At 59.9% G+C, this 22,757-nt stretch overlaps 2 protein-coding genes across 2 annotated transcripts; one reads left to right on the plus strand and one right to left on the minus strand.

Moving 5' to 3' along the window:
• Window positions 1-4,462: 4,462 nt before the first annotated feature.
• MAPK8IP2 (mitogen-activated protein kinase 8 interacting protein 2) lies at window positions 4,463-14,295 on the plus strand. Its single transcript, XM_081081008.1, has 12 exons — window positions 4,463-4,614; window positions 5,555-5,660; window positions 7,205-7,489; window positions 7,607-7,700; window positions 7,787-8,971; window positions 9,354-9,429; window positions 9,529-9,701; window positions 9,780-9,889; window positions 10,430-10,534; window positions 10,651-10,721; window positions 13,156-13,254; window positions 13,628-14,295. Exons 1-12 carry the CDS (start codon window positions 4,550-4,552, stop codon window positions 13,698-13,700), a joined length of 2,442 nt encoding a protein of 813 aa, XP_080937134.1. The 5' UTR covers window positions 4,463-4,549; the 3' UTR covers window positions 13,701-14,295.
• Window positions 14,296-17,931: 3,636 nt separating this feature from the next.
• ARSA (arylsulfatase A) lies at window positions 17,932-22,441 on the minus strand. Its single transcript, XM_081114576.1, has 9 exons — window positions 22,273-22,441; window positions 21,762-22,014; window positions 21,361-21,601; window positions 20,798-21,016; window positions 20,555-20,724; window positions 20,157-20,281; window positions 19,938-20,065; window positions 19,678-19,780; window positions 17,932-19,590 (listed from the first exon to the last, which is right to left on the minus strand). The coding sequence occupies exons 2-9, from the start codon at window positions 21,977-21,979 to the stop codon at window positions 19,271-19,273; spliced, it is 1,524 nt and encodes a 507-aa protein (XP_080970702.1). The 5' UTR covers window positions 21,980-22,014; window positions 22,273-22,441; the 3' UTR covers window positions 17,932-19,270.
• Between the last annotated feature and the right edge of the window lie 316 nt (window positions 22,442-22,757).

The following is a 22,757-nucleotide window of genomic DNA, read 5'->3' on the forward strand; positions in this document are numbered from 1 at the left end:
ACACAGTGTGTGGGTTGCCACAGGATCCCGTGCTTCTCCAACCTTCTGTGTTGTCTCCAAGCAGCCAGTCTCATAGGAAGATGGAATGATCTCTTAAAGACTTAGCTAAGGCCCGAGCTGGTTTGGATAAGTGGATAGAGCATCGGCCTGCGGACTGAAGGATCCAGGGTTTGATTCCGGTCAAGGACACATGCCTGGGTTATGGGCTCAATTCCCAGTGGGGGGCATGTAGAAGGCAGCTAATCAATGATTCTCATCATCGATGCTTCTATCTCTCTTCCCTTCCTCTCTAAAATCAATAAAAATATATTAAAAAGACTTAGCTAAGGAGCCAGTTCTTGGACAGTGTCCTGAGGAGCTGGGGTATGTACACTTGCGTTAAAGCCCAGTGTATGGATCTGTGTCTCCAGTAGATATAATATGTGAATCCAGAAATAAAGATATGTCCAAGTAGTAGGGGTTGGGATGAACTGTCTCTCACCATTATTCTTTTAAAAATATATATATATTTTATTGGTTTTTTTACAGAGAGGAAGGGAGAGGGATAGTTAGAAACATCCATGAAAGAGAAACATCGATCAGCTGCCCCCTGCACACCCCCTACTGGGGATGTGCCTGCAACCAAGGTACATGCCCTCGACTGGAATTGAACCCAGGACCCTTCAGTCCGCAGGCCGACCGACGCTCTATCCACTGAGCCAAACCGGTCAGGGCTCTCACCATTATTCTTGATGGCCCACTTGTAGAATTTGTATGTTCTGTCTCTGCAAGAGTGAGCTCTGCTGGATTACAGCCCCTGGGTCCCAGGTAGGGAGCACTTCCACAGGGCACCTCCCCTGGTTCCAGGGAAGGACACAACACTGAATCTGAGTCCTTGAAATCCACCAGTCACTGAGCGCCTCATGCTGGTGCACCAGCAGGCAAAGGAGAGGTTATTGTTCCTGATTATTTTTGAGGAGATAGGGTTGCTGCTACTCAATGGGCAATGAGGAGTTGGCTTGGCACTGGCACGATGCACCTGAGTCTGCCTGGTTGCTTCCACACCAAGTGAGAACAGTGATGCAGTTAGGGCTGACCTAGATAACCCAGGGTAATCTCCTCATCTCAAAACCCTTCATCACTTCTGAAAAGACCCTTTTCCCAAATAAGGTGACATTTACAGGATCCAGGGATTAGGACATAGGTATCTTTTGGGGGATCATTTCTTCAACCACCACCATCATGAATTCTTTCCCTCACAGCTTTCAGCTCATCACCCCATTTTGTCCTTGAATATTGCAGTTGAAAATTTCTGAATCCAGCCTAATTTTTCTCCCTTGAACGTGATTTGTTTTTTTCTGCCTGAATACTTGAAGTATGGTGTATTCAAGGGGGAATGATTTATTTATTCATTTAAATGATAATAAACCCTTACATGTTAACACAAATTATATCTTATAAAAATAACTTTTATAAAAAAAATTCATGAGAAGGGTGGCCTTTTTACATTTTTTCAAGTTTTGTTAATATATGGCTTAGTTGAAGATAACAGGTTCCCCATAATTGTCTCTGCAGTCAATCCCTTGCAATATGTTGTTTTGGTTCAAATATATGAAGAAAATCCAGCCTAACATAAATTTACAGTTGGTAACTTTTCCAAAGCTTTTTCAGATAACTGTGCATCTTTGTTAAGACTATACACCAAGACCAGACAAAAAGTAGTTACTCAGGTAAGTTGCAATTTGGAATTTGAAACCATATCAGTGAACCGTTTTGTCCTCTTACATTAAAATCCATTGGCCTGCCTTGCATGCTGAGTGAGTCTTTCACTCATGCATAATTTTGAAACATCATGCCTTCCTGGGTCATTTGGAAAATATTGGTTCATGGAGTTATGTAGATCTTCCAAATTTTGACATATTTTATTATATAATGTCACTTGTTAACATACCACCACTCTCATTGGAAAAATATTTAAATATTGAGAAACTTTAAGCTCATAGTGATGACACAGATTTTCCAAAATTCTAGTTTTTGTTTCAAAACTCAAATTGTATCATTGGCAACAAATACCATTGTTTTCCTTGAAGTGCCACATTCACTTTTTATTTCTGTCAAATAGCCACGTCAAAATAACTGTGGTTTGTCAACTTTCAAGTGAAAATTGTGTTTTATGAAAAAAGTGGCTAGTTCAGCTGCCAGTTTCGACAACTGTGTAATCAGTTGCAATAGCCATTGTACCTCCATACGCGGTGCTTTACATCATTACCCTGAATATTAAGAATTACCTGTCAAGGTTTAATAATTTTTATGGCTTCATCAACGAAATTATTAAGTGAAAGTGCTTCTTCCCCTCCCCCCATGAGCATGTGGCAGGGAAAGAATTCGATGGTTACTAGTAGGAGGAGCCAGCCAGCAGTTTTCCCCACCATTGCTTTTGCTCCATCGACACAAACGACAGCACAGTGGCAGGCAAAATTATGACAAAATAATTTTGATCTTGCTAATGTTGGGAGACTCCAGGAATCTGCAGACCATATTTTGAGAACCACTGCTATGGTTTATCATAGGGATCATAAGATATGTGTATTTTCAATTTTACTAATGTTACTAAATTTCTCTCCAAACTGGTTATCCTGAATTATATTCTGTAGCAATTAGGACAGTATTTGGCCATGAATCACAAGGATGCTGAACAACTGAATTTTATGGTGAAAGGACGTTTTAGTGACGTGGTATGTGGCTGGACACACAGACTACACTGTGGTCCCTGGAATTGCTCCGTGAACAACCTTTACCATTGAATGCAGTTTACACAGGCATGCTTATTTATCCTCTGCACCAGTTTAGAGAACGTCAGTCCTGGGCTTAAATGCTGGCCGTATTACATGAATCTTAAGGATCCAGGTTCCCTTTGTCTTGTTCTGCCCTTATGTCTCTCATTCCCAAGGTGACTGTTTGATCAAGTGCTTCCAATTTGTAGCCAGCAGGGGTAAGGGGTGGGCTGAATACAAAGATCAGGACCTCTCCCTGGTCGGGCCGACCACTATCACTACCAATTCCGTGCATCTTTGGGAGGGACTGGGGGAACTGGAGAAGCCATCCTCACCAAACATTCCTCAGTCTGATATTTCCTGGAATACTTTGCTGGGGTGTTCCCTTTACACTTACCACAGTGAACAGAAAATCCTCTGGGATTCATATGTAAGAGAGCTAATTAATACGAAGGCTACAGTCCAGGCCTGTTTGGGACTATGACACTAGCCAGTGAGAAGATTTGTGTGAAAATGCCAATTTTGTTCTGTATTTATTATTTCAACTTCAATTCATTGTCCCACTGAGAGAGAGAGAGAGAGAGAGAGAGAGAGAGAGAGAGAGAGAAACAGTGATGTGAGAAATATTGACCGGTTGCCTCCCACACATGCCCTGACCAGGCCAGATTGAACCTGCAACCCGGGCATGTGCCCTTGACTGAGAAGGGAACCTGAAACCCTTCAGTGCATGGCCTAGCACTTCAGCCACTGAGCCACACCAGCCAGGGCTGCCTAACCTGCCTTTATCAACCGTCTTCCTAGCCATGATCTACTGTCCCCTCACTCCAACGCCAGATGACGCTCACCAAATCTAAATCTTCAGCTCAATTTCAGATTTTGCTCTTCTCACGCAGCTTGAACCCTAAACAATGCCAGTCACATAGTTGGAGCTCAAGAAAAACCTTTCCAATGACTGAGCACAGCTTCCGGGGTAGAACTTCACCCAGTGTCTCTCGCCACTCGCATGGTCTGCACGAGACACTGGAAGCTCAGTGTCAGCCCCAGGCAGCAGCCTCTTTGTGGTCCACTCTGCGTCCAGCCGGGACCAGCATCCTCCGCAGCGGTCTCTGTGCTTTCCCAGCCAGCACCCCAGGCTGGACAGCTCCTCCAGCCAGATCAGCACCCAAGGGCGGACAGCTCCTCTGGGCTCGATCAGCACCCAAAAGCGGACAGCTCCCCCAGGCCGCGTCAGCACCCAACACCCAAGAGCCAACGGCTTCGCCAGCCCCTTTCAACGCGCTGCCCAGCTTGGGACCCCCAACTCTTCTGTTCTGGTTCCTGGAGACGTCGGTGCAGCTGCCGGGGCGCACCCACGCCACGAACCCTCCCCAAACCCCAGTGAACCCGACAGAGGTCTGCGAACCGGGCCGGCGCCTTCCCCGACTTCCCCGCCCGCAGGATCGTTGCTGCGGACGCTGTCCCCAGCCGCAGACCCTCCTGCACCGGAACCCGATCCCCGTCTCCGCCAATCCGCTCCTCACCCGCCCCCGCCCCAAACAAGCACGCGCTCGATCCTTCCCCAACCAGAGCCTCGCGTCAGACCGTCGCCGCTCCTCCAACCAGCGCGCCGCGCCCCTCCCCGCCGCCTCCGCCTCTCCCCTCCCCCTGCGGCGCTCGCTCCGCCGCGGTGTCCTGCGGGGTGTCGAGGGGTGTCGCGGGCGGGGTGTCGCAGGGCGTGTCACGAGGTGAGGGGGGAGCCGGGGACAAGGGGGCCACGCGGGGCGCCTCCCTCCCCCGCAGGCCTCTCCCCGGAGAAGATGGCGGACCGCGCGGAGATGTTTTCTCTCTCCACCTTCCACTCGCTGTCGCCGCCCGGCTGCAGGTACCGGGCCTGGCGGGCTCTCCCCTCCCCTCCCCGCGGTCCTCCCGGCCCCCTCCCTCCCTCCCGCCACCGTCCGCCGCCCCCCCCCCCTCCCCCGCACCGCCTGCGGGAACCCCAGCCCAGGGCCCCCGCCGGCCCAAGGCCTGCACTGCTGCCCGCGCCGCCCTCTGTGCGGGTCTCCCCGTGTCTGTCCTTCACCCCCTCCGGCCCCAGTGACCACCCTCCGCTGTGTGTCTCCCCAGCTCCCCCTTGCTCAGCCCCCCTCCCCTCCGGAATCCGTGCCGCACCAGCCCTGCGGGCTCGCCCGGGCGGAGGGTGCAGGCCCTGGCGCAGCCTCCGGGGGCGGGCGGCCTGGCCAGGCAGGAGCCGTCCTCCGCGCGAGTGTCTGTCCTTTTGGCCTTGCTGGGCCGCTCTTCTGTGGAGGCCAGGCGGGGCTGGCGGGGCTCGGGACGGGAGCTGAAATCAAACCTGGCCCTGGGGAAGGGACCACGGTGGGGAGAGGGCCTGCCGGGCAGGAGAGGAGAGACGAAGTGGCCAGACTGGCTCCTTGAACAGGGGCGACCCCTCCCTCTGCTTCCGCCGCTGCAGCCTCAGCCTCGGCTCCCCTCCCCCCTCTGCTCAGCCTAACTCCCCTGACGCCCGCGTCCACCCGGAGGGGCCTGGGCTGAGCCCACGGAGGAGGCCTGGGAGGAGGGCAGAGGGACAAGTGGCCCCCTGGGCTGGTCATGGCTCCGATAGGGGGGATCCCCCGGAGAACAGAGGTTGGGTGTCACAATGACAGCAGGACGTGGATCTGGAAGTTGGGGGCTGTGGAGACCCTGGGGTCTAGGAGCTGGGTTTCCCATGGCCCCTCCTGGGCCCAGCTCCCAGCCAGGGCACCCAGGGTTGCCAGCTCTCCCGGGAGCCCTGTCCTTGCTCTCTGACCGAGTCTCCTCTCCAGGCCTCCTCAGGACATAAGCCTGGAAGAATTTGACGATGAAGACCTGTCTGAGATCACCGATGACTGTGGCCTGGGCCTCAGCTATGACTCGGACCACTGCGAGAAGGTGGGGAGGGACGGGGCTTAGACCCTCTTTAGGGGAGCCTCACGTAGGCCCCGCTTAGGTTTCACTTGGGGTTTTAGGGTAGGTCTGCACTCAGCCTCGAAGCAAGAGATCCTCTGGTTCCTCCTTCCTTTGGGCCTTTGGCCTGGGAACTTCCTGGAAGTCACATCTCTTTCTCTAACAGACTGTAGGCCCTGCTCCAGGGTCTTCCCCAATGGTCCTCCCTTGACCCCCGTCCGTGGACTAGCTTGGGGGAACGGATATGCCCATGCTTCATGTGCCCTCTGTGCCCAGAGGGCTTCCCAGAAAGATCTACCTCCTTCCAGCTCACCTGTCTCCTTTCCAGCCCCGTCCCCACCTGCATCTCTCTGCCTCATGTCTCCACCTGAAACTTCCTCCCCTATCTCCTTCCTTTCTTTCTCCTCCTGTCTCTCCATGATCTGTTTTCATTCATTCAAGAACAGTTCTGAGCAACTGCCATGTGGCAGCTGCCAGGCGCCTCCAGGTGCTTGAGGGAACAGGACAGGCGTGGCCCGTGCCCGCAGGCGTTATAACCTTGTAGGGGAGAAAGACATGTCAGAGCCATGGCTCCTGAGCGTCAGGGGCAGGGTTCCACCTGAGGACACAGCGAGGGGGAGGAGGACCCCACCGAGACTTTCCAGTGGCCATGGCTCAGGAGCATGCCCAAGGGACGGCGGGCAGGAGCTGGGCTGATGAGGAGGTGGGAGGGAATGGAAAAGAGAGCGGCCCCAGGGATTAACTGTCGGAGGCCCTGAGGTTGGTGCAAGCTTGGTGGATCCTGGTGCCAGCTGTCTCTTCCTTCCTGCATTTGTCTGATATTTACTGAGTCTCAGCTGTGGGTAGGTCCTGTTCTGGGGTGTGGGGTACACCAGTGCTCAGTATGGACATTCTGCCCCGGTGGGGCCAGCAGCTTGGTGGGGAAGACGGCCAAATGTTGTCTAATAATTGTGAATTGTAGTCAGATTGCTCTGCAGAGAAGAGTGGTGGTGCTGAAGGTGATGGGGTTGGGTGGTGAGAGGAGTCGGCAGCTGGGTTGGGGTCACTCTGAGGATCTCTGTCATGCAGGCCCTGACCAAGAACCAGAGCGATCCTTACGTATCTCAAGCAGATTAAAAAAAAACACAAAACCCACAAAAACTGCTCTGTTGGGGAGCAGAGACCTGGAGGTTTCTTTTCCTTGACTTATAGCTTCCTGCCTTCTCCTTTTCTTCTTCTTCTTTTTTTTTTTTTAATATACTTTTATTGATTTCAGAGAGGAAGGGAGAGGGAGAGATAGAAACATCAATGATGAGAATCACCGGTGGGCTGCCTCCTGCACGCCCCCTACTGGGGATCGAACCCACAACCCCAGGCATGTGCCCTGACAGGGAATTGAATGGTGACCTCCTGGTTCATAGGTCGATGCTCAACCACTGAGCCACTCCGGCTAGGGCCTGCCTTTCCCTTTTCTGACACCCAGGACCCCAAGCCACTGTCCCACACTCACCCAGCTCTACCCTGTCCTACCCTCTACCTCCTTCCTGCAGGACAGCCTGTCTCTGGGGCGCTCGGAGCAGCCACACCCCATCTGCTCCTTCCAGGATGACTTCCAGGAGTTTGAGATGATCGATGACAATGAAGAGGAGGAGGAGGAGGAGGAGGAAGAGGAGGAAGAGGAGGAGGAAGAAGAGGAGAAAGAAGGAGAGGACAAGGAGGGGGGAAGACCTGGCTCAGAAGCCGGTACTCTGGAGCTGCTGATCCCCTCCCCCTCCCTGGAGGAGCCCCACAAGCACAGGCCCACCACACTCCACCTGACTCCCCTGGGAGCCCAGGTGAGTGCCCAGGCCCACCATCCTGGACTCTGCTGCCCATGGCAGCCTGTGGCTCCTCCCCCCACCCTCACCTCCAGCTGGAGCCCCTCCTGAGAGCCTCTTCTGTCCTCCCTGCAGGACTCCCTGAACAACAATGGGGGCTTCGTCCCAGGGCCCCCAGCCTCCTGGCAGGAGACAGTGCTGTGCTCACCCCCCCAGGAGCCACTCCGAGGTGAGCAGGACTGTGGAGGCCCAGGAGGCAGGGAGGGAGGAGCGGAGGCCGGTGAGCCTGCTGACCGAGGCCCCTCCCGCCCCCAGAGCCGCCTGCCACCCGCCCACCCACCGCCGCCCGTCCCCACGGGGCGCAGTCACCTGTGGGCCCAGGTTGTGACTGTGAAGGGAACCGGGCCCCGGGCCCCCCAGCGCCCAGTGAGGCCTCGCCCTCCTCGGACCCCGGCATTGAGGTTGACCTGGGCAGCGGCACCAGCGGGGAGCGCGGCCGGCGAAGCAGCCAGGAGCTGTCCTCGCCGGGCTCCGACTCGGAGGCGGGCGCCGCGCACTTGGGGCGCATGATCTCGTCCATCTCGGAGACGGAGCTGGAGCTGAGCAGCAGCAGCGGCCGCTCCTCGCACCTCACCAACTCCATCGAGGAGGCGTCCTCGCCTGCCTCCGAGCCCGAGCCCGAGCCCGAGGCCGAGCCCGAGGCCGAGCCCTCGCCCCCGCGCCGCCCCGCCTTCCTGCCCGTGGGCCCCGAGGACACCAACAGTGAGTACGAGTCCGGCTCCGAGTCCGAGCCGGACCTCAGCGAGGACGCCGACTCGCCCTGGCTGCTCAGCAACCTCGTGAGCCGCATGATCTCCGAGGGCTCCTCACCCATCCTCTGCCCCGGCCAGTGCCTGTCCCCCGCGCCGCGTCCTCCGGGGGAGCCGGGGGAGCCGGCTGGCGGGGCCCCCGGGGCTGCAGGCCCGGGCGGCGTGGAGCTGGTGGACATGGAGACGCTGTGCGGGCCGCCGCCGCCTGCGCCCCCGGCGCCCCGGGCCGGCACCGCGCAGCCCGGGCCCTGCCTCTTCCTCAGTAACCCCACCCGCGACACCATCACGCCGCTGTGGGCGGCCCCGGGCCGAGCCGCCCGGCCAGGCCGTGCCTGCTCCGCTGCCTGCTCCGAGGAGGATGAGGACGAAGAGGAGGAGGAGGAGGCCGAGGACCAGGCGGGGCCCCGGGGGGGCAGGGCCGCGGGCCCCGAGGTCGCACTGGACGCCTCGCTGGTGTACGACGCGGTCAAGTACACGCTGGTGGTGGACGAGCACACGCAGCTGGAGCTGGTGAGCCTGCGGCGCTGCGGCCTGGGCAGCGGGGAGGACAGCGGGGAGGCCAGCGAGGACGAGGCGGCCACCTTGCTGGACGAGGGGCAGGGCCCCGAGGGCGCCTCCCCGGACAGCCCGGACCTCACCTTCTCCAAAAAGTTCCTCAACGTCTTTGTCAACAGCACCTCGCGGTCCTCCAGTGAGTGGAGGGGGCGGGGGGGGGGGGGGGGGCGGGGGGGCGGGGGGGGGTGGCTCCAGGTCCCAGGGGTCCCGGGAGGGCCCAGGGCCCGAGAATTCTGTTTGGCGGGCGGAGCTGAGTGTGAGCAGTGGACCCGAGGTGGGGTGTAGGGGCCGAGGGGTGGGGAGGTTGGGGGTCTGACAGGGATGTCCAGCAGGGGTGGGGGGCTGGAAGCCCAGGAAAAGGCTTTGGGTTTCCCCCAGATCCCTGATGGGCTGGGGAGGGGTGGGCGGGCTCTGCCTCCCTCCCTGACTCAGGACCAAGCATCTGGGAGGGGAACCTGGCCAGGCCTGGAAGTACTTGCCGCCCCTTTCTGAGCAGCTGTCTCCCGTCTCTTCCTCAGGCACCGAGTCCTTTGGCCTCTTTTCCTGTTTGGTGAACGGGGAGGAGAGAGAGCAAACCCATCGGGCTGTCTTCAGGTACAGCCTCTGTGACGCGATGGGACGTGGTGGACTCCGGCCCACAGTCCGCCTCCCCCTCCCCCTGACCCACCTGACCCACCCGCCCCCGGCCTGCAGGTTCATCCCTCGCCACCCTGATGAGCTGGAGCTGGACGTGGATGACCCGGTGCTGGTGGAGGCTGAGGAGGACGACTTCTGGTTCCGCGGCTTCAACATGCGCACAGGGGAGCGCGGGGTCTTCCCTGCCTTCTATGCCCACGCGGTGCCCGGCCCTGCCAAGGACTTGCTGGGTGAGGCCTGTCTCCAAGGAGCATCTTGTCCCCTCAGACCCTCAACTCCCCTGACTTGGGCCCCTTGTGACCCCCCAGGGAGCAAGCGGAGCCCCTGCTGGGTGGAACGCTTCGACGTGCAGTTCCTGGGCTCCGTGGAGGTGCCCTGTCACCAGGGCAACGGCATCCTGTGTGCAGCCATGCAGAAGGTCAGTGTGAGGTGGGGCCCCCGAGCCCCCAGAGGGACGAGACCTCCACAGAGGGTTAGAGGGCCCTCAGGGGGCAGCTCCCACCCAGCTCACAGCTGTCCTGCATCACCTTGGTGTCTCTGGGCAGGTTCCGTGGGGCCTCCACCTTCCTGTAGCCCATCCTCTTTTTCTTGTCTGAAAATCCAGACCAGCTCTCACTGAGCCTTCCTGAGGGTCATTTGCTCACTTGTCATGGACTCAGTGGGCAGTTAGTGACTAGCAGCTCATCTGCTGGTCCTGTGGTTGAGCAGGACAGTCCTGTCCCTGAGACCCCCAGGCAGGCCACAGGGACAGGCAGGGAGGGCTGGGCAGGGGGAGGGCGTGGTCCTGGCTGCAGGGCAGGAAGGAAGCCCAGGGAGGCTGAGTGCAGAGAGGTGACTGGCGGTGCCAAGACTGAGAAACGGCCAGGACCCTGGCCCACGTGCTCCAGAATCAGCCCTGAGAACCTGCAACCCGAACGGGAGGCCCCTGGGACCCCTTCTCCTCTGGCTTCTCCCCCAGATCGCCACTGCCCGGAAACTGACTGTCCACCTGCGTCCCCCTGCCTCCTGTGACCTCGAGATTTCGCTTCGGGGGGTCAAGCTGAGTCTGAGCGGTGGACCTGAGGTGGGGTGCGGGGGCCGAGGCACAGGGAGGCGGGCGGTCTGACGGGGACATCCAGCCGGGGTGGCAGGAAGGCTCTGGGCGACGCCCGTCTAACCGGCCTCTGCCCTCGGCTCCAGTTCCAGCACTGCAGCCACTTCTTCCAGATGAAGAACATCTCCTTCTGCGGCTGCCACCCTCGCAACAGCTGGTGAGAGCCTCGGCCCTCCCCTTTCCCACCAACCCCGAGGGCTGCCCCCGGGCCCGGGAGACACAGGTCAGACAGGCTCCCATCTGGTCCGGGTGCAGACAGACAGGCACACAGATGAGTGGGTGCTGGAAGCCTTGTGGGGTCTGGGGGAACGTCTGTGTGGGGCTCCCATGAGCAGACCTGCAGAGAGGCGGTGGGGTTTGGGGTTCAGGAGGTGACTAAAGACCACTCTGCATGCTTGGAAGGCACGTCTGACGGCGACAGGGGTCTTCCAGGGAGGCGGCTGAGCCCAGGTGCGGGCAAGGGCAGTGGGATTCTCAGGGAGTAGCTGGGGGCGGCTGGAGGGACACAGGGGTACCTGTGCCTTTCTGGCCATGCCAAGGAGCTTGTACTTGATCCCACCGGCCACAGGGTGACAGTCGGGTTGACAAGCTGGCTCTGGCTGCTGTGCAGAGTGGCTGGACCCAGGTGTGGGCCAGGTAGCTGCTGAGGTCATCCAGGTGTTGTGTCCTGGGGGCACTGAGGAGGTGGAACTGGCAGGACCCAGGTGGATGGGAGGTAGCCGCAGATGTGCTGTCTGGGTGAAGGGCTGGTAGTATCCACTTGCCAGGTCAAGGGCTGGCAGCCTTGAGGCACCATGCTCATCCGCAGATGCAGGGAGGCGGAGGCGGCCAGGGTCACGTGGGTCTGGGGTGTGGGAGAGACCTGAGGGAAGGTCTCGGTTCAGAGCAGGTGGACGACTGCGGCCATGAGGGGACGAGACAGCCAGGCAGAGCAAGAAGTGTCAGGCGTGAAACGGGAGGGACTGTGCCAGCATTGTCCCCAGAGGGGGTGAGGGTGCAGGCTTCCTGCCCAGCCTGACTGCTGCCCACTGGGTCCCCATGTCCTGGAGGAAGGAGATGAGAGGAGGTAACCAGAGAGACAGGCCGCCAGGGGCTCACAAGGATGCGGGCTGCTGGAGGAAGGACACGTTGCTGGGGCGGGGCTGGCAACAGGTGCTGAGGCCACCCGTCAGCAGGTCAGAGCCCGTCTGGCTGCGTCCACTGAGGACAGGGATGGTGTGGTGGGCCCACCGTGTGGAGGTGGCTGAGGGGTGGAGGGCTGGACAGAGTGCCTGGGCTCAGACCAGACATGTGCATGGGGGCCGAGGACAGCACCAACCACAGGGGAACAAGAACACCCTTATTTCTCAACAGAGAGAAGCTGGCTGCCCAGCTGGGGCCTCCAGGCTAGAAAGAGACCAGGTTCGAGTCCTTGAGAAAAGGGCAGTCAGACCAGTGGTTCTGGATCCAGATGTGGAGGCAGTGGGGGAGGAGAGACTCAGCCTGGCCCAGAGCTGACACAGTTAGGAAGTCACATTTGCCAACAGGTTAGCTTGCTTCATGGTGAGGTTGGTGGCAGAACAGGCCTGTGCAGCCCGTTGTGCTTGGATGAGGCCTTGGAGATCACGACTGGCTGTGTGTCCTCGGCACGTTTCCCACCCTCTCTGTGCCGTAGCTGCCTCATCTCATAGGGCTGCCGTGAGGATCCCGGGAGTGCATAATCTCAGGTGCTTAGAACGGTGCCCGGTGCTTGGTAAGCAGCATCTGGGTGTTGGCGACCATGAATGAGATTTTGTTGTTGTTGTTAATCCTCACCTGAGGATATTTTTCCATTGACCGGAATTGAACCTGGGACCCTTCAGTCCGCAGGCCGACACTGTCCACTAAGCAACACCGGCCAGGGCTCTATGAGATTTTGACCAGGGCCTCTGAGATGAGGCTGCCATGTGCTCATGGACAACCAGCTATGATGCTGCCACAGGTTCCCGTCTGGAGGAACCACAGACCCCAGTTCAGTCAACGTGGATCGATTGGCCACAGTGCGGGGGGGGGGGGGGGGGGCCTCAAGTCTCTGGCTGTGGGACGCTCTGGAGTGATTTTCACTGATGTCTTGGGTGAGAGGACAGGCAGAAATGAAGCAGAGTCAGGCGGGGGCGAGGTGAATACAGCCAGGTGCCAGGTTCTCCAGGAAGAGGGTGTTGCTGAGGAGGGGCCACGGTCCGGCCTCACATTAGAGCTCAGAGAGCAGCTGTGGGTGTGAGGACCCCAGGCTCAGGGTGTCGGGTGACACACGCCAGGTGTGATCTGGCTGAGATGATCCGGAGGCAGGGGCGAGGCCTCGCTGTGGTCTGTGGTCCAGGGCTGGCTCCGGGTGGAGCCACAGCACGGGCTCCCAGGAGGAAGTGGCTGCTGGACATCCCTGAGGAGGAGAAGTTAATACCATCACTCCCCGAGGTGGCTGCGCTGCGGCTGGGCCCTGAAGGAGCCTTTGCATCCTTCAGTCGTGTGACCCCCACATTTCTCCTGTCCCACCCTCTGCCCGAGCCCTCGGGCCCGATCACTGGGGGCCGAGGTGACTGCCCCGCTCTGACGGCCCCACGCTGCCCCTCTAGCTACTTCGGCTTCATCACGAAACACCCTCTGCTCAGCCGCTTTGCCTGCCACGTCTTTGTCTCCCAGGAGTCGATGAGGCCTGTGGCCCAGAGCGTGGGGTGAGTGGGGCTGGAGGGGTGAGGGTGGGACCAGCCGGGGGCCAGCCGTGTTCGGGAGTGCCGCTGGGGAGATGGGCCCGGAGCTGAGATTTGGGGGCAGAGGAAGGAGTGGGGGTGCGGTTTGGGCAGACAGGGAAAGGGAAGTTCAGAAGAGAAGCAATAGAGGTGGGTGGGAACTTTGAGCGGGAGCTGGGGGATCCTGGGAGTGTGAAGGTACAGGCACAGTGCCTGGGTGGGAGGATGGGTGGGAATGGGGGGTAAGGCCTGTAGTGACCAGGACGACTGAAGAGTGACCCCTCGGGACGGGCAGGCCCAGGCGGTGGGAGGGAAGCTGCGGGCGGCCCTGATGGTGTGGCCGGCGCTGTCTCCCCAGCCGCGCCTTCCTGGAGTACTACCAGGAGCACCTGGAGTACGCCTGCCCCACAGAGGACATCTACCTGGAGTAGCCACCCACACTCTGCGCCAGGTGCCGCGAGGGGGGTACCTCAGAGGCCGCCGGCTTTGGCAAGGACTGGATTGGGGTCTCGGGGGCTCTCCTTGCTCACTCCACAGGGGCCTGTCCCCCGCTTTCCCTCTGATCTTCTTTCTCTCTGTGTGCCTCCTCCTCTGTCTGTCTCTGCCCCTGTGCCTGCAAACTCGGCCCTCTGCCCTTTACTCTGGGGTCAGAGCTGGGAGGGGTGTGGAGGAAGGCGAGGCGCTAGGTGACTGTGGCATCAGGCTCCCAGGTAGTCCCTCCTGCCCCTCCCCAGTAATTTAAAAGGAATTTTAATTTTTATAGTGAATCTCCAGGGGTCACCCCTTCCTTGACTACAGGGACAAAGAGAGGGACCCCCACACTGCCCCATGCGGAGCTCAGGGGGAAGCAGGGAGGGGGTCCCCAGAAGGGCCTTGAGGTTGCTAGTAGTTCTTGAGGCTCATCCCAAGCCCCAGACTTTGCTCAGAGAAGGGTGCCCTGCCCCGTGCCCCGCCACACCAGCGTCTGCTTTGCCGCTGCAAACTCCCCGCAGTCCAGCACCTCAATAAACTTTCTGCTTGGTGTGACCCTGTCTGTTTCTGGGGGACACATAATGGGCCGGGGGCCCAGGTGCTGCCCATGGCAGTGGGTACCCAGACCCCTGAGTGACGGAATCAGGAGAAGCTTCACCCATCAGTGCTCTCCGAGATCATGCCAGGGGTCCCTGGGGTGCCACACTGGGCCCCTGGGGATTTTCCCTGATACACTCAATTGGCTGGAGAGACAGTGCTGGGCACCCGCACTGGAGTGCCGGGCTGAGGAGGGGGTGTGCCGGGAACCGCAGGGCTCAGGTCGTGTGTTGTGTGTGTGTGTGTGTGTGTGTGTGTGCGCATAACGAGTGTGTGTGGATGCTTGTGAGTGTGTGGGAGAGGGCAGCAGCCTGCTTAGACCTTAAAATTGGTATTTAAAAATTCTGTGCAGAGAACAGGAAGACAAAAGCTGACCATTTCTCACGGTGCCCTTCAGCTTCTATAGAAAGGGCTTCCCTGGCCCCTCCCCCCACGAGCCCACTCTCAGGGCCTGAGGTCAGCAGGCTCCTCCCCAGGGGGACATGTCCTCAGAGGGGGGCAGGGTAGGAGCAGGAGGACCCAGGAAGCAGCACCCCCCCCCCCCCGTCGCCTGTCCGTCCTCTACAAACACTCGGCACCCGGCCCCTGGCTGCCAGGTTGTGTCTCGCTCCCCTCCCCTCCCTTTGCTGGGATCGGGTTAGTATATAATGCTCTTCTGTGCCAGTTACCATTCTATTGTCACAACCGCACGAGAGGCTGGGTGTCTGGAGCCTGCCATCCCCAGGGAGCACCCCATTCCTGTTGGGTCTACAGCCCCTTCCTGCCCAGAAGTGACTTCCAGGGAAGGGTGTCCAATCACCTGCCCCCACCTCTGAGGTGCCCTGGGCTTGCCTTCTTCCCCCTCTGGGAGTTCCCAACACCTTCCCACTAAGTTCCTTTTTGGGGAGACCTAACAAGGAATTGGTGCTTTCCGGGGACGGCAGGCTCTGGACCCTCAGCATCGAATTGGCTGCTCCTTCCTTGTTGCTGAGTGTTTGCAAAGTGATGACAAAGTGTTACTGCTCTTGCTATGGAACCCTGCGGCCCCCCCCGCCCCCAACTGCTCTCTCCAGCAGGACCCTGACTGCCTGTCTGCTCAGGTAACAGCCCAACCCTTTCCCCCGGGGTCTCTCCTTTCTCGGGGGAGCAGGCCTTGGGCCCCACAGTTGTGACCGCCCTGTGGAGGATCTTCACACAAAGGAGGGGCTGTCCCCTCTGTTATTGCTGCTCCTACCCCAGGCCGTGGGGTAGGTAGCGTGGTGACAAGACTCATCAGTCACGGAAAGGCAGATTAGAGCCAAGTTGAACATGTATGATTCGCATAGACATGGAGGTGGTGTGGGCACACAGGCTGCGTTGCCTGCGTCTGACTGAGATGCAGGCATTATCTGGGCGCTCTAACGAGCACACACTAATTTTGTAATTAAAAACATTCGGAGAAGAGGCGAAATGAACTATCCCATGGATACGGCCCCTCTTGCTCCCCCTTCTGGTCACTTGCGAGAGAGGTGAGGCCAGGAGTCAGCAGGGAGGGTGGTGGGAGCCTGTCTTGGGTCCACTCCTGAGGGGACCCACAGAGGCATCTTTTTTATTGTTGTTGTTTAATCCTCGCCTGAGGATGTTTCCCATTGATTTTCAGGGAGAGCGGAAGAGAGGGAGAGACAGAAACATCCACGTGAGGGAAACACATCGATTGGTTGCCTCCCACACGAGCCCCGACCAGGGCCCTGGCCAGGGAGGCGTCTGCAACTGAGGTGCCTGCCCTTGACTGGAACTGAACTGGGACCCTTCGGTCCGCAGACTGACACCCTATCTGACGGGGGCTGTTGTTGTTTTTTAAATATTTATTGATTTCAGAGAGGAAGGGAGAGGGAGAGAGAGGAAAACATCAATGATGATAGAGAACCATTGATCGGCTGCCTCCTGCATGCCCCCTACTGGGGATCAAGCTCACAACCCGGGCCTGTGCCCTCGACCAGAATTGAACCTGGAACCCTTCAGCCGACGCTCTATCCACAACCAAACCAGCCAGGATGAGGCAACATGTCTGTCTGTCTGCCAGTTCCCACTCAGCTCCTCCCAGAGGACATGGGGCCCAAGGAGGTCCTGGCCTGGGGAGAGGACAAAGGGGCTGACTTTAAAATCAACAGCAAAGAAGACAGGGCAGGGCTGGTGGACATTATGGCAGCATCTGGGGCTACGATACGTGTATAAAAGTGCGTGCTCGTGTGGCACATACTGTGCGTGCACGTGTGTGCACACGAGAGCCTGCAGGAGGAGGGCCATCCCACGAACGCAGCTGAGACACAAGCACCCGTTTCTGCTCCCAAGAGCATCCCAGCAAAGCCCCCGGGCAATGGGAGGGTGGGAGGACCACCGGCCTCTCCCACCCTGGGTGCGGGTGTGGCTTGAACTCGGGGGACAGTCTCAGCAGACAGGGGAGCCTCCTTTCTGGTTCAGTTACCTTCCCGACCAGTGATGACTCTTTTTTAAAAAATATATTTTATTGATTTTTACAGAGAGGAAGGGAGAGGGATAGAGAGTTAGAAACATCAATGAGAGAGAAACATCGACCAGCTGCCTCCTGCACACCCCCTACTGGGATGTGCCCGCAACCCAGGTACATGCCCTTGACCTGAATCGAACCTGGGACCTTCCAGTCCGCAGACCAATGCTCTATCCACTCAGCCAAACCGGTTAGGGCAGTGATTACTCTTGTAGGAACAAGTCCTCTTCCTCGGTGGCATTCATCACGTTAAATGTTTATTTCTATTGAAGTATAAAATACACGACATTATAAAGTGCACACATCTTAAGTGTGTAGCTCGACTGCTTCACACACATGTCCACCCCCCCCCCCCAGTCAAGATGGGGAACATTGGAAGCACTCAAGGTTCCCTCAGGCCCCTTCCCAGGCACGTTCCACACCCCCACCCACAGCACCGCAGGCTTCTGCCACTGAAAATCCACGCGGTCTTTGACCCCAGGGTCGATGCTCCTCTTCTCTGTGGGATGGTGGTGCCATGGAGCGGGAATGGGTGCCCTCTGGTGACCTGTGCCCCAGCACTAAGCATGGCCCTGGGTGGTGAATAAACGTGGGAGCTAACAGGGAAGCCCACCGGCCTCGGGGAGGGGCCTGCAGGTCGTGCAGGTCTGAGCATTCCGTTAGCTCTGACTGTGCTCAGCCTTGGGACCCGGTGCTCGGAGGGCGGCCCTGCTTCAGGGCCTCTGTCCTCGGCCTGGAACGTAGGAACGTAGGCCCCGCGGGGGGAGAAGCTGCAGGCGTCGGGGGTGCGTGCCCTGCCCCCAAGGACCAGGGCCTCCGCTCAGACCACAGTGCAGGTGGCCCTCCTGAGGCGATGCAGTGGCTGCAGGGGTCCCCGAGGAAACTACCGCCCTGTAGGGGGAGCCCCCCACACAGAAGGGGTTGGGGCACAGCCAGTGCAGCCCCCAAACCAGACCATGGGTGGTGGGGGAGTCACCTGGAGAACGGGTCTGACACGCAGGCCCACTCAGGAGCCCACCTGCACATGCACAGGAGCCCCCGCACCTCCGACCACAGGTCACGCCAGGAAGACCGCCTTCGGCCGCGAGTCACAGACAACCACCAGCAGTGTCGTGAGCAGCAGGGTTTATTTTCTTAAACTGTGAGCTCTGGCGGTGGATGGCCAGAGGCATGGGCGTGGCAGCTGCACAATGTCTGGTCAGGCCCAGTGACGCGGTGCGCACAGCCCCCAGAGGACCCAGGGATCCCAGCAGACGTGCCCTGACCTTCCGGATCAGGACTCCCCTCATGCCACCCTGGAGCAGGCACGGGACTGTGAGTGGCTACTGCCCTCCTGGGACAGGGAGAGGCCGTACCTCCACGGTTCAGAGCCTCTGCCCACATGGAAAAGGTGGGCTGGTAATGAGGGGATGTCTGTCTGGTCTGCCAGGAGGAGGGGGCTCGCTGGGCCCCGAGCACCCAGATGGCACTCTTCTCACCCAGCCAACACTGAGGGAGCACATGCGCCCCTGCTCCCAGCACACACGTGGGGACCCACGAGGGCTTCATGCCACTGTGTGGACACAGGCAGGCAGGCAGGGGGCCCTCGCTGCAGAGCCTACGATGAGGGGACAGGAAGGCTGAGGGGTGAGGGCAGCCTCAGTGGGCACGGTGGCCACTCTAAGGAGCCTGGGTTTTATTCTGAGCCTGATGTTCTGAGCAGGGATGGAACCAAACCTGACCTATTTTTAAGAGCACTTTGCCGGGGGGATGGCTTACACTGGGTGGGAGGGGAAGCCAGGGGACAGGAAACGTGTGCACAGGCCGGAACGTAGCGCTCTGGGGCTCTGTCTGTCTGTCTGTCTGTCTGGGGCTCTCTCTGTCTGTCTGTCTGTCTGGGGCTCTGTCTGTCTGTCTGTCTGGGGCTCTGGGGGCAGAGGTGGGCCAGGTCACGGGATCTCAGAAGCTGCCCATGTATCTTCCTTGAGTCTGACAGGCTCCCAGCCCCTTTGTCCCCACCTGGAATGTGCTGCTCATCACGCACCTCAGGCAGGTTTCTGGTAAGAGCCAAGGGGGTCTGTCCCTGTGCCTCCAGGAGAACCCGGCTCTCTGGACACTCGGCACCTGCTGGGTCTCCTGTCTGCGGTGCCCTCGACCATCCCCGCCCCATTCCTGGCCACACGGGTGCTCAGTGCCGCTCCCGTGAAGGGGCCTGCAATCACAGGAGCCAGGATGCCATGGAGCAGACCCCAGCCCAGCCTCACTGGCCATGACCTCAGACACGTTGCCGGATCTCTCTAGGCCTGTCTCCTCACTTGTGCACAAGCAGAATAGCACCTACCTCTGGCCATGACAAGGACTAGAGGAATCATCACGCCTGCAAGTATGACCTGGTGTTATTGGGGTATCAGGTAGAAACATGTCCATGCCTGAGCCTCAGCCACGGGGGACGGGCCTGGACGGGTGCCCTCAGCGCAGGGGCCCTGGGCAGTGGCAGCAGGTGGGCCAGGGGCTGCAGCTGGGCTGGCAGCACATCTGCAGGGCAGGGTCCTCGCCCCGGGCCATCTGGCTGGGGCTGAAGGTCATGCTAGCATCAAACTGGGCCTTGAGCAGCTGAAGCTGTTTCATCGCCTCCAGGGCCTGGGGGGTGACCTCGGCCCCACTCCCCACAAGGTTGTAGTTCTCACCAGGGTCCTCAGATAGGTCAAAGAGCAATGGGGGCTCATGGGCAGTCAGAGGGCTGGAGGCGTGGCAGGCAGGGTCTGCTGTGGTGTCACTGTGGATGGAGCCTGGGGGGGTGGGAGACACATCTGTGCACAGAGGTGGAGGCAGGCTCTGGGGCCCGAGGGGTCAGCGGGGTCAGGGGAGGACGTTACCCTGGGTGAAGAAATGGGCCTTGTACTTCCCGCTCCGCACAGCAAAGACCCCACGGATCTCATCGGGGAAGGTCGGGTAGAAGAACATAGTCTGCCGGGGGCTCTGGGGGCAAAGTCAGGGGCAGGGGCAGAGCCCCAACACCGATCAGCCTGCGTTAGGTCCTGGCTCTGCCCACTCAGCAGCAGCACTTGGATGCCACTCAAAGAGGTGACCTGCTCACAGTCACTCCAGGGCTGGGGCGTGGGGTGGCTGGCCCTACCTTGCCTTTGCCCAGCAGCAGGGGGCTGAGGTCAAAGCCATCCAAGGTGACATTGGGCAGTGGGGCCCCAGCCAGGGCTGCCAGGGTGGGCAGTAGGTCCAGGGAGCTGGCCAACTCGTGGGTCACGCCTGGGGACAGAGGGCTGTGTGGTCGCTCAATTCACCATCAGGTTGGGGAGGTGGGGCCAGGGTTGCACGAGGAGAGGACCTGCAGACTGACCGGGAGTGATGTGGCCTGGCCAGAAGGCCAAGGCGGGTTCTCGGACACCCCCCTCAAAGGTGGTTCCCTTTCCACATCGCAGTGGGCCAGAGCAGCCGCCGCGGGACATCCGCATCGTCTCCGGTCTGGGACACACAAGCGGTCATCAGTGTCTCCGACTCGCCCCAGTGGCTCCAGCCCCAGACGTTTAAGTTACGTGCCCAGAAATGGCCACCAGGTGCCTGTCTCCTCCCTGTCCTACCAGGACCAGCTTCATGGATTGTGACCTGGAAGTCACCATAATGCGGCCAGCATTTTCTGAGACCTCCCCTTATCCCACTATGTCTGTGGTCAAGATGGGGAGACCTCAGGCTCACGCCTGTGAGAAATCACCCGCAGAGGCCCTCCCTGGGGCCTACCCGTTGTCTGCGGTGAAGACGACCAGTGTGTCTTTAAGCAGCCCCAGGTCCCCCACGGCTGTCATCAGGGCTCCCACGGCCGAGTCCAGCTCCATCAGGGAGTCTCCGAATGGCCCGCGGCCTGAGTGCCCGGCGAAGTTCTGCCCACTGAACTGGGGGTAGTGGGTATGCTGGGGGCAGAGCCTGGAGTTAGCATTGGGCAGGGGGCAGGGCAGCCCGGGACATGGGGCCAGGGTTACTCACGTGGGAGGCGTAGTACAGAAAGAACGGGCGGCCCTGGCGATGGGCATCGACCATGAGGTCATGTGCGAAAGCCACGTAGCGGGCCTCAAGTCCAGGCAGCCAGGGGGGCTGCGCCTCCACAGACAGGTTGGCTAACAGCGGCACAGGGACCAGGCCCTGGTCACAGATTCCATGGCAGGGGGTGGCCGGTGGGAAGCAGGTCAGGTTCTGGCAAGGGCCCTGGGGAAAGGGCTCCATTTAGGGTCTAGGTCAGTGGTTCTCAACCCTCCTAACGCCGCGACCCTTTAATACAGCTCCTCATGTGGTGGTGACCCCCAATTTCATTGTTGCAAATTGAACATAATTAAAGCATAGTGATTAATCACAAAAACAATATGTAATTAGATATGTGTTTTCCGATGGTCTTAGGGGACCCCTGTGAAAGGGTTGTTCGACCCCCAAAGGGGTCGCGGCCCACAGGTTGAGAACCGCTGGTCTAGGCTGTGCGGTGGAGCTGGGAGGTCAAGGGAAGGGGAGTAGGAGGAAGTGGATAGGGGGCAGCTGAGGGCTCTGGCTGTTCCTACCTGGTCATGGGAGTATGGGATGCCCAGGAATCGATGGAAGCCCTGGTGGGGGGGCAGAAAGGTCCCCTCAGGCCCCACCCCAAGATGCCACTTGCCAGCCATCCCTGTGAGGTAGCCTTGGGCAGCCAGGATCTCAGCCAGGGTCACCTCCTCCAGGGGCAGGCCCCCTCGGGAGCCAGGCTCCAGAACGCCAGGGTACAGGCCCGACCGAACTGGGAGTCGGCCGGTCAGGAGGGCAGCCCTGCAGAGCCAGTCACAGTTGGTGAGACAGTGAGAAACGAAGACAGGTGCACCCGGGAGACAGAAGGGAACTATGACCCTCACTGCAGACCAGCGGAAACCGGGGGGAGCTGGGTGGTCAGGGTGGGCACGGGGTGAGGGCTCCCTGCCCCCTTGCTCACCGGGAGGGTGTGCACAGAGACACTGGCACGTAGAAGTCCGTGAACCGCAGCCCCGCGGTGGCCAGCTGGTCCAGGTTGGGGGTGGTGGATGTGGGGTGGCCGTAGGAGCCCAGGTCCCCGTAGCCCAGGTCATCAGCAAAGATCAGCACGATGTTCGGTGGGTGGGCAGAGGCCAGACCTGCAGCCAAGGCCAGAGCGAGGGCCCACAGCACCGCCATGGCATGCGGCACACACAGGCTTGTCACCAGAGACCCTTGGGAAAGGAGGCAAACGAACTCCAGCAAGCTCTGCGGGAGGCCCCAGACCAGGCAGTCTCCCCCCCCCCCCCCCGCCCCCGCCACCCCCCACCCTCTCCCCCTCCCCCCGCCGGGTTCTCCCTCCCCCTGCCTTGAGGCCCCAGACCCCATTAATCCCAAGTCAGACAAAAGACAATCCCTTCCCGAAGCCTCGCCCCCGCAACATTGTCCTGGGATCTAACTCCCTGGAGACCCTCCTGGACCACGACACCTACAGATTCTCGCAGAGACCTGAGCCTCTTCTCCTAGGGGTGCGGCCCAGGCTCGCGGTCAGGGCCAGAAGTCACATGACACTGACCCGCGGGTCCGGCGCTGCGGGCGAGAACAGGACAGAGTAAGGAGGGGGCAGTGGGTGGTGACGCCCTTCGCGGGCACTTCCGCATCGGCCGCCCCGGCCCGCCCCGCGCGCTGGTGACGCGCCGCGCTGATCCCGACCCGGGGCGGGGCGGGGCGCAGGGTCCGGGCAGGTGGGCGGCCAGCTGGGCGGGCGGGCCTGCTCGCACCGTGAGCGGGTCGGAGTCTGGGGTCGTGGCCGGGAGGCCGAGAAGGGGTGCGCGTGGGGCCGCTGTGCTTCCAAGCCGTTGGAGCCCGGGGCGCGGGCCTGGTGGGCGGCGTGAGGGTGGGTGCGGCTCCCGGCGTTCGCGCCTAGGTGGCGGGGGCTGTCCCGGCCTCCCGGACCTGCGGGGCTGGGACCTGAGCG

This window comes from Myotis nattereri (genome assembly GCF_964212035.1).
Source record: "Myotis nattereri genome assembly, chromosome: 2".
NCBI lineage: Eukaryota > Metazoa > Chordata > Mammalia > Chiroptera > Vespertilionidae > Myotis > Myotis nattereri.

Coding starts and splice junctions, on each gene's coding strand:
- MAPK8IP2 (XM_081081008.1), top strand. CDS start 4,550: ATGGCGGACCGCGCGGAGATGTTTTCTCTCTCCACCTTCCACTCGCTG. Junction 10,535..10,650: donor GTCTGAGCGGTGGACCTGAG/GTGGGGTGCGGG, acceptor CCTCGGCTCCAG/TTCCAGCACTGCAGCCACTT. Junction 10,722..13,155: donor TGCCACCCTCGCAACAGCTG/GTGAGAGCCTCG, acceptor CTGCCCCTCTAG/CTACTTCGGCTTCATCACGA.
- ARSA (XM_081114576.1), bottom strand. CDS start 21,979: ATGGCGGTGCTGTGGGCCCTCGCTCTGGCCTTGGCTGCAGGTCTGGCC. Junction 21,017..21,360: donor TCCCATACTCCCATGACCAG/GTAGGAACAGCC, acceptor CCCTTTCCCCAG/GGCCCTTGCCAGAACCTGAC. Junction 19,781..19,937: donor TGCTGCTGGGCAAAGGCAAG/GTAGGGCCAGCC, acceptor CTTTGCCCCCAG/AGCCCCCGGCAGACTATGTT.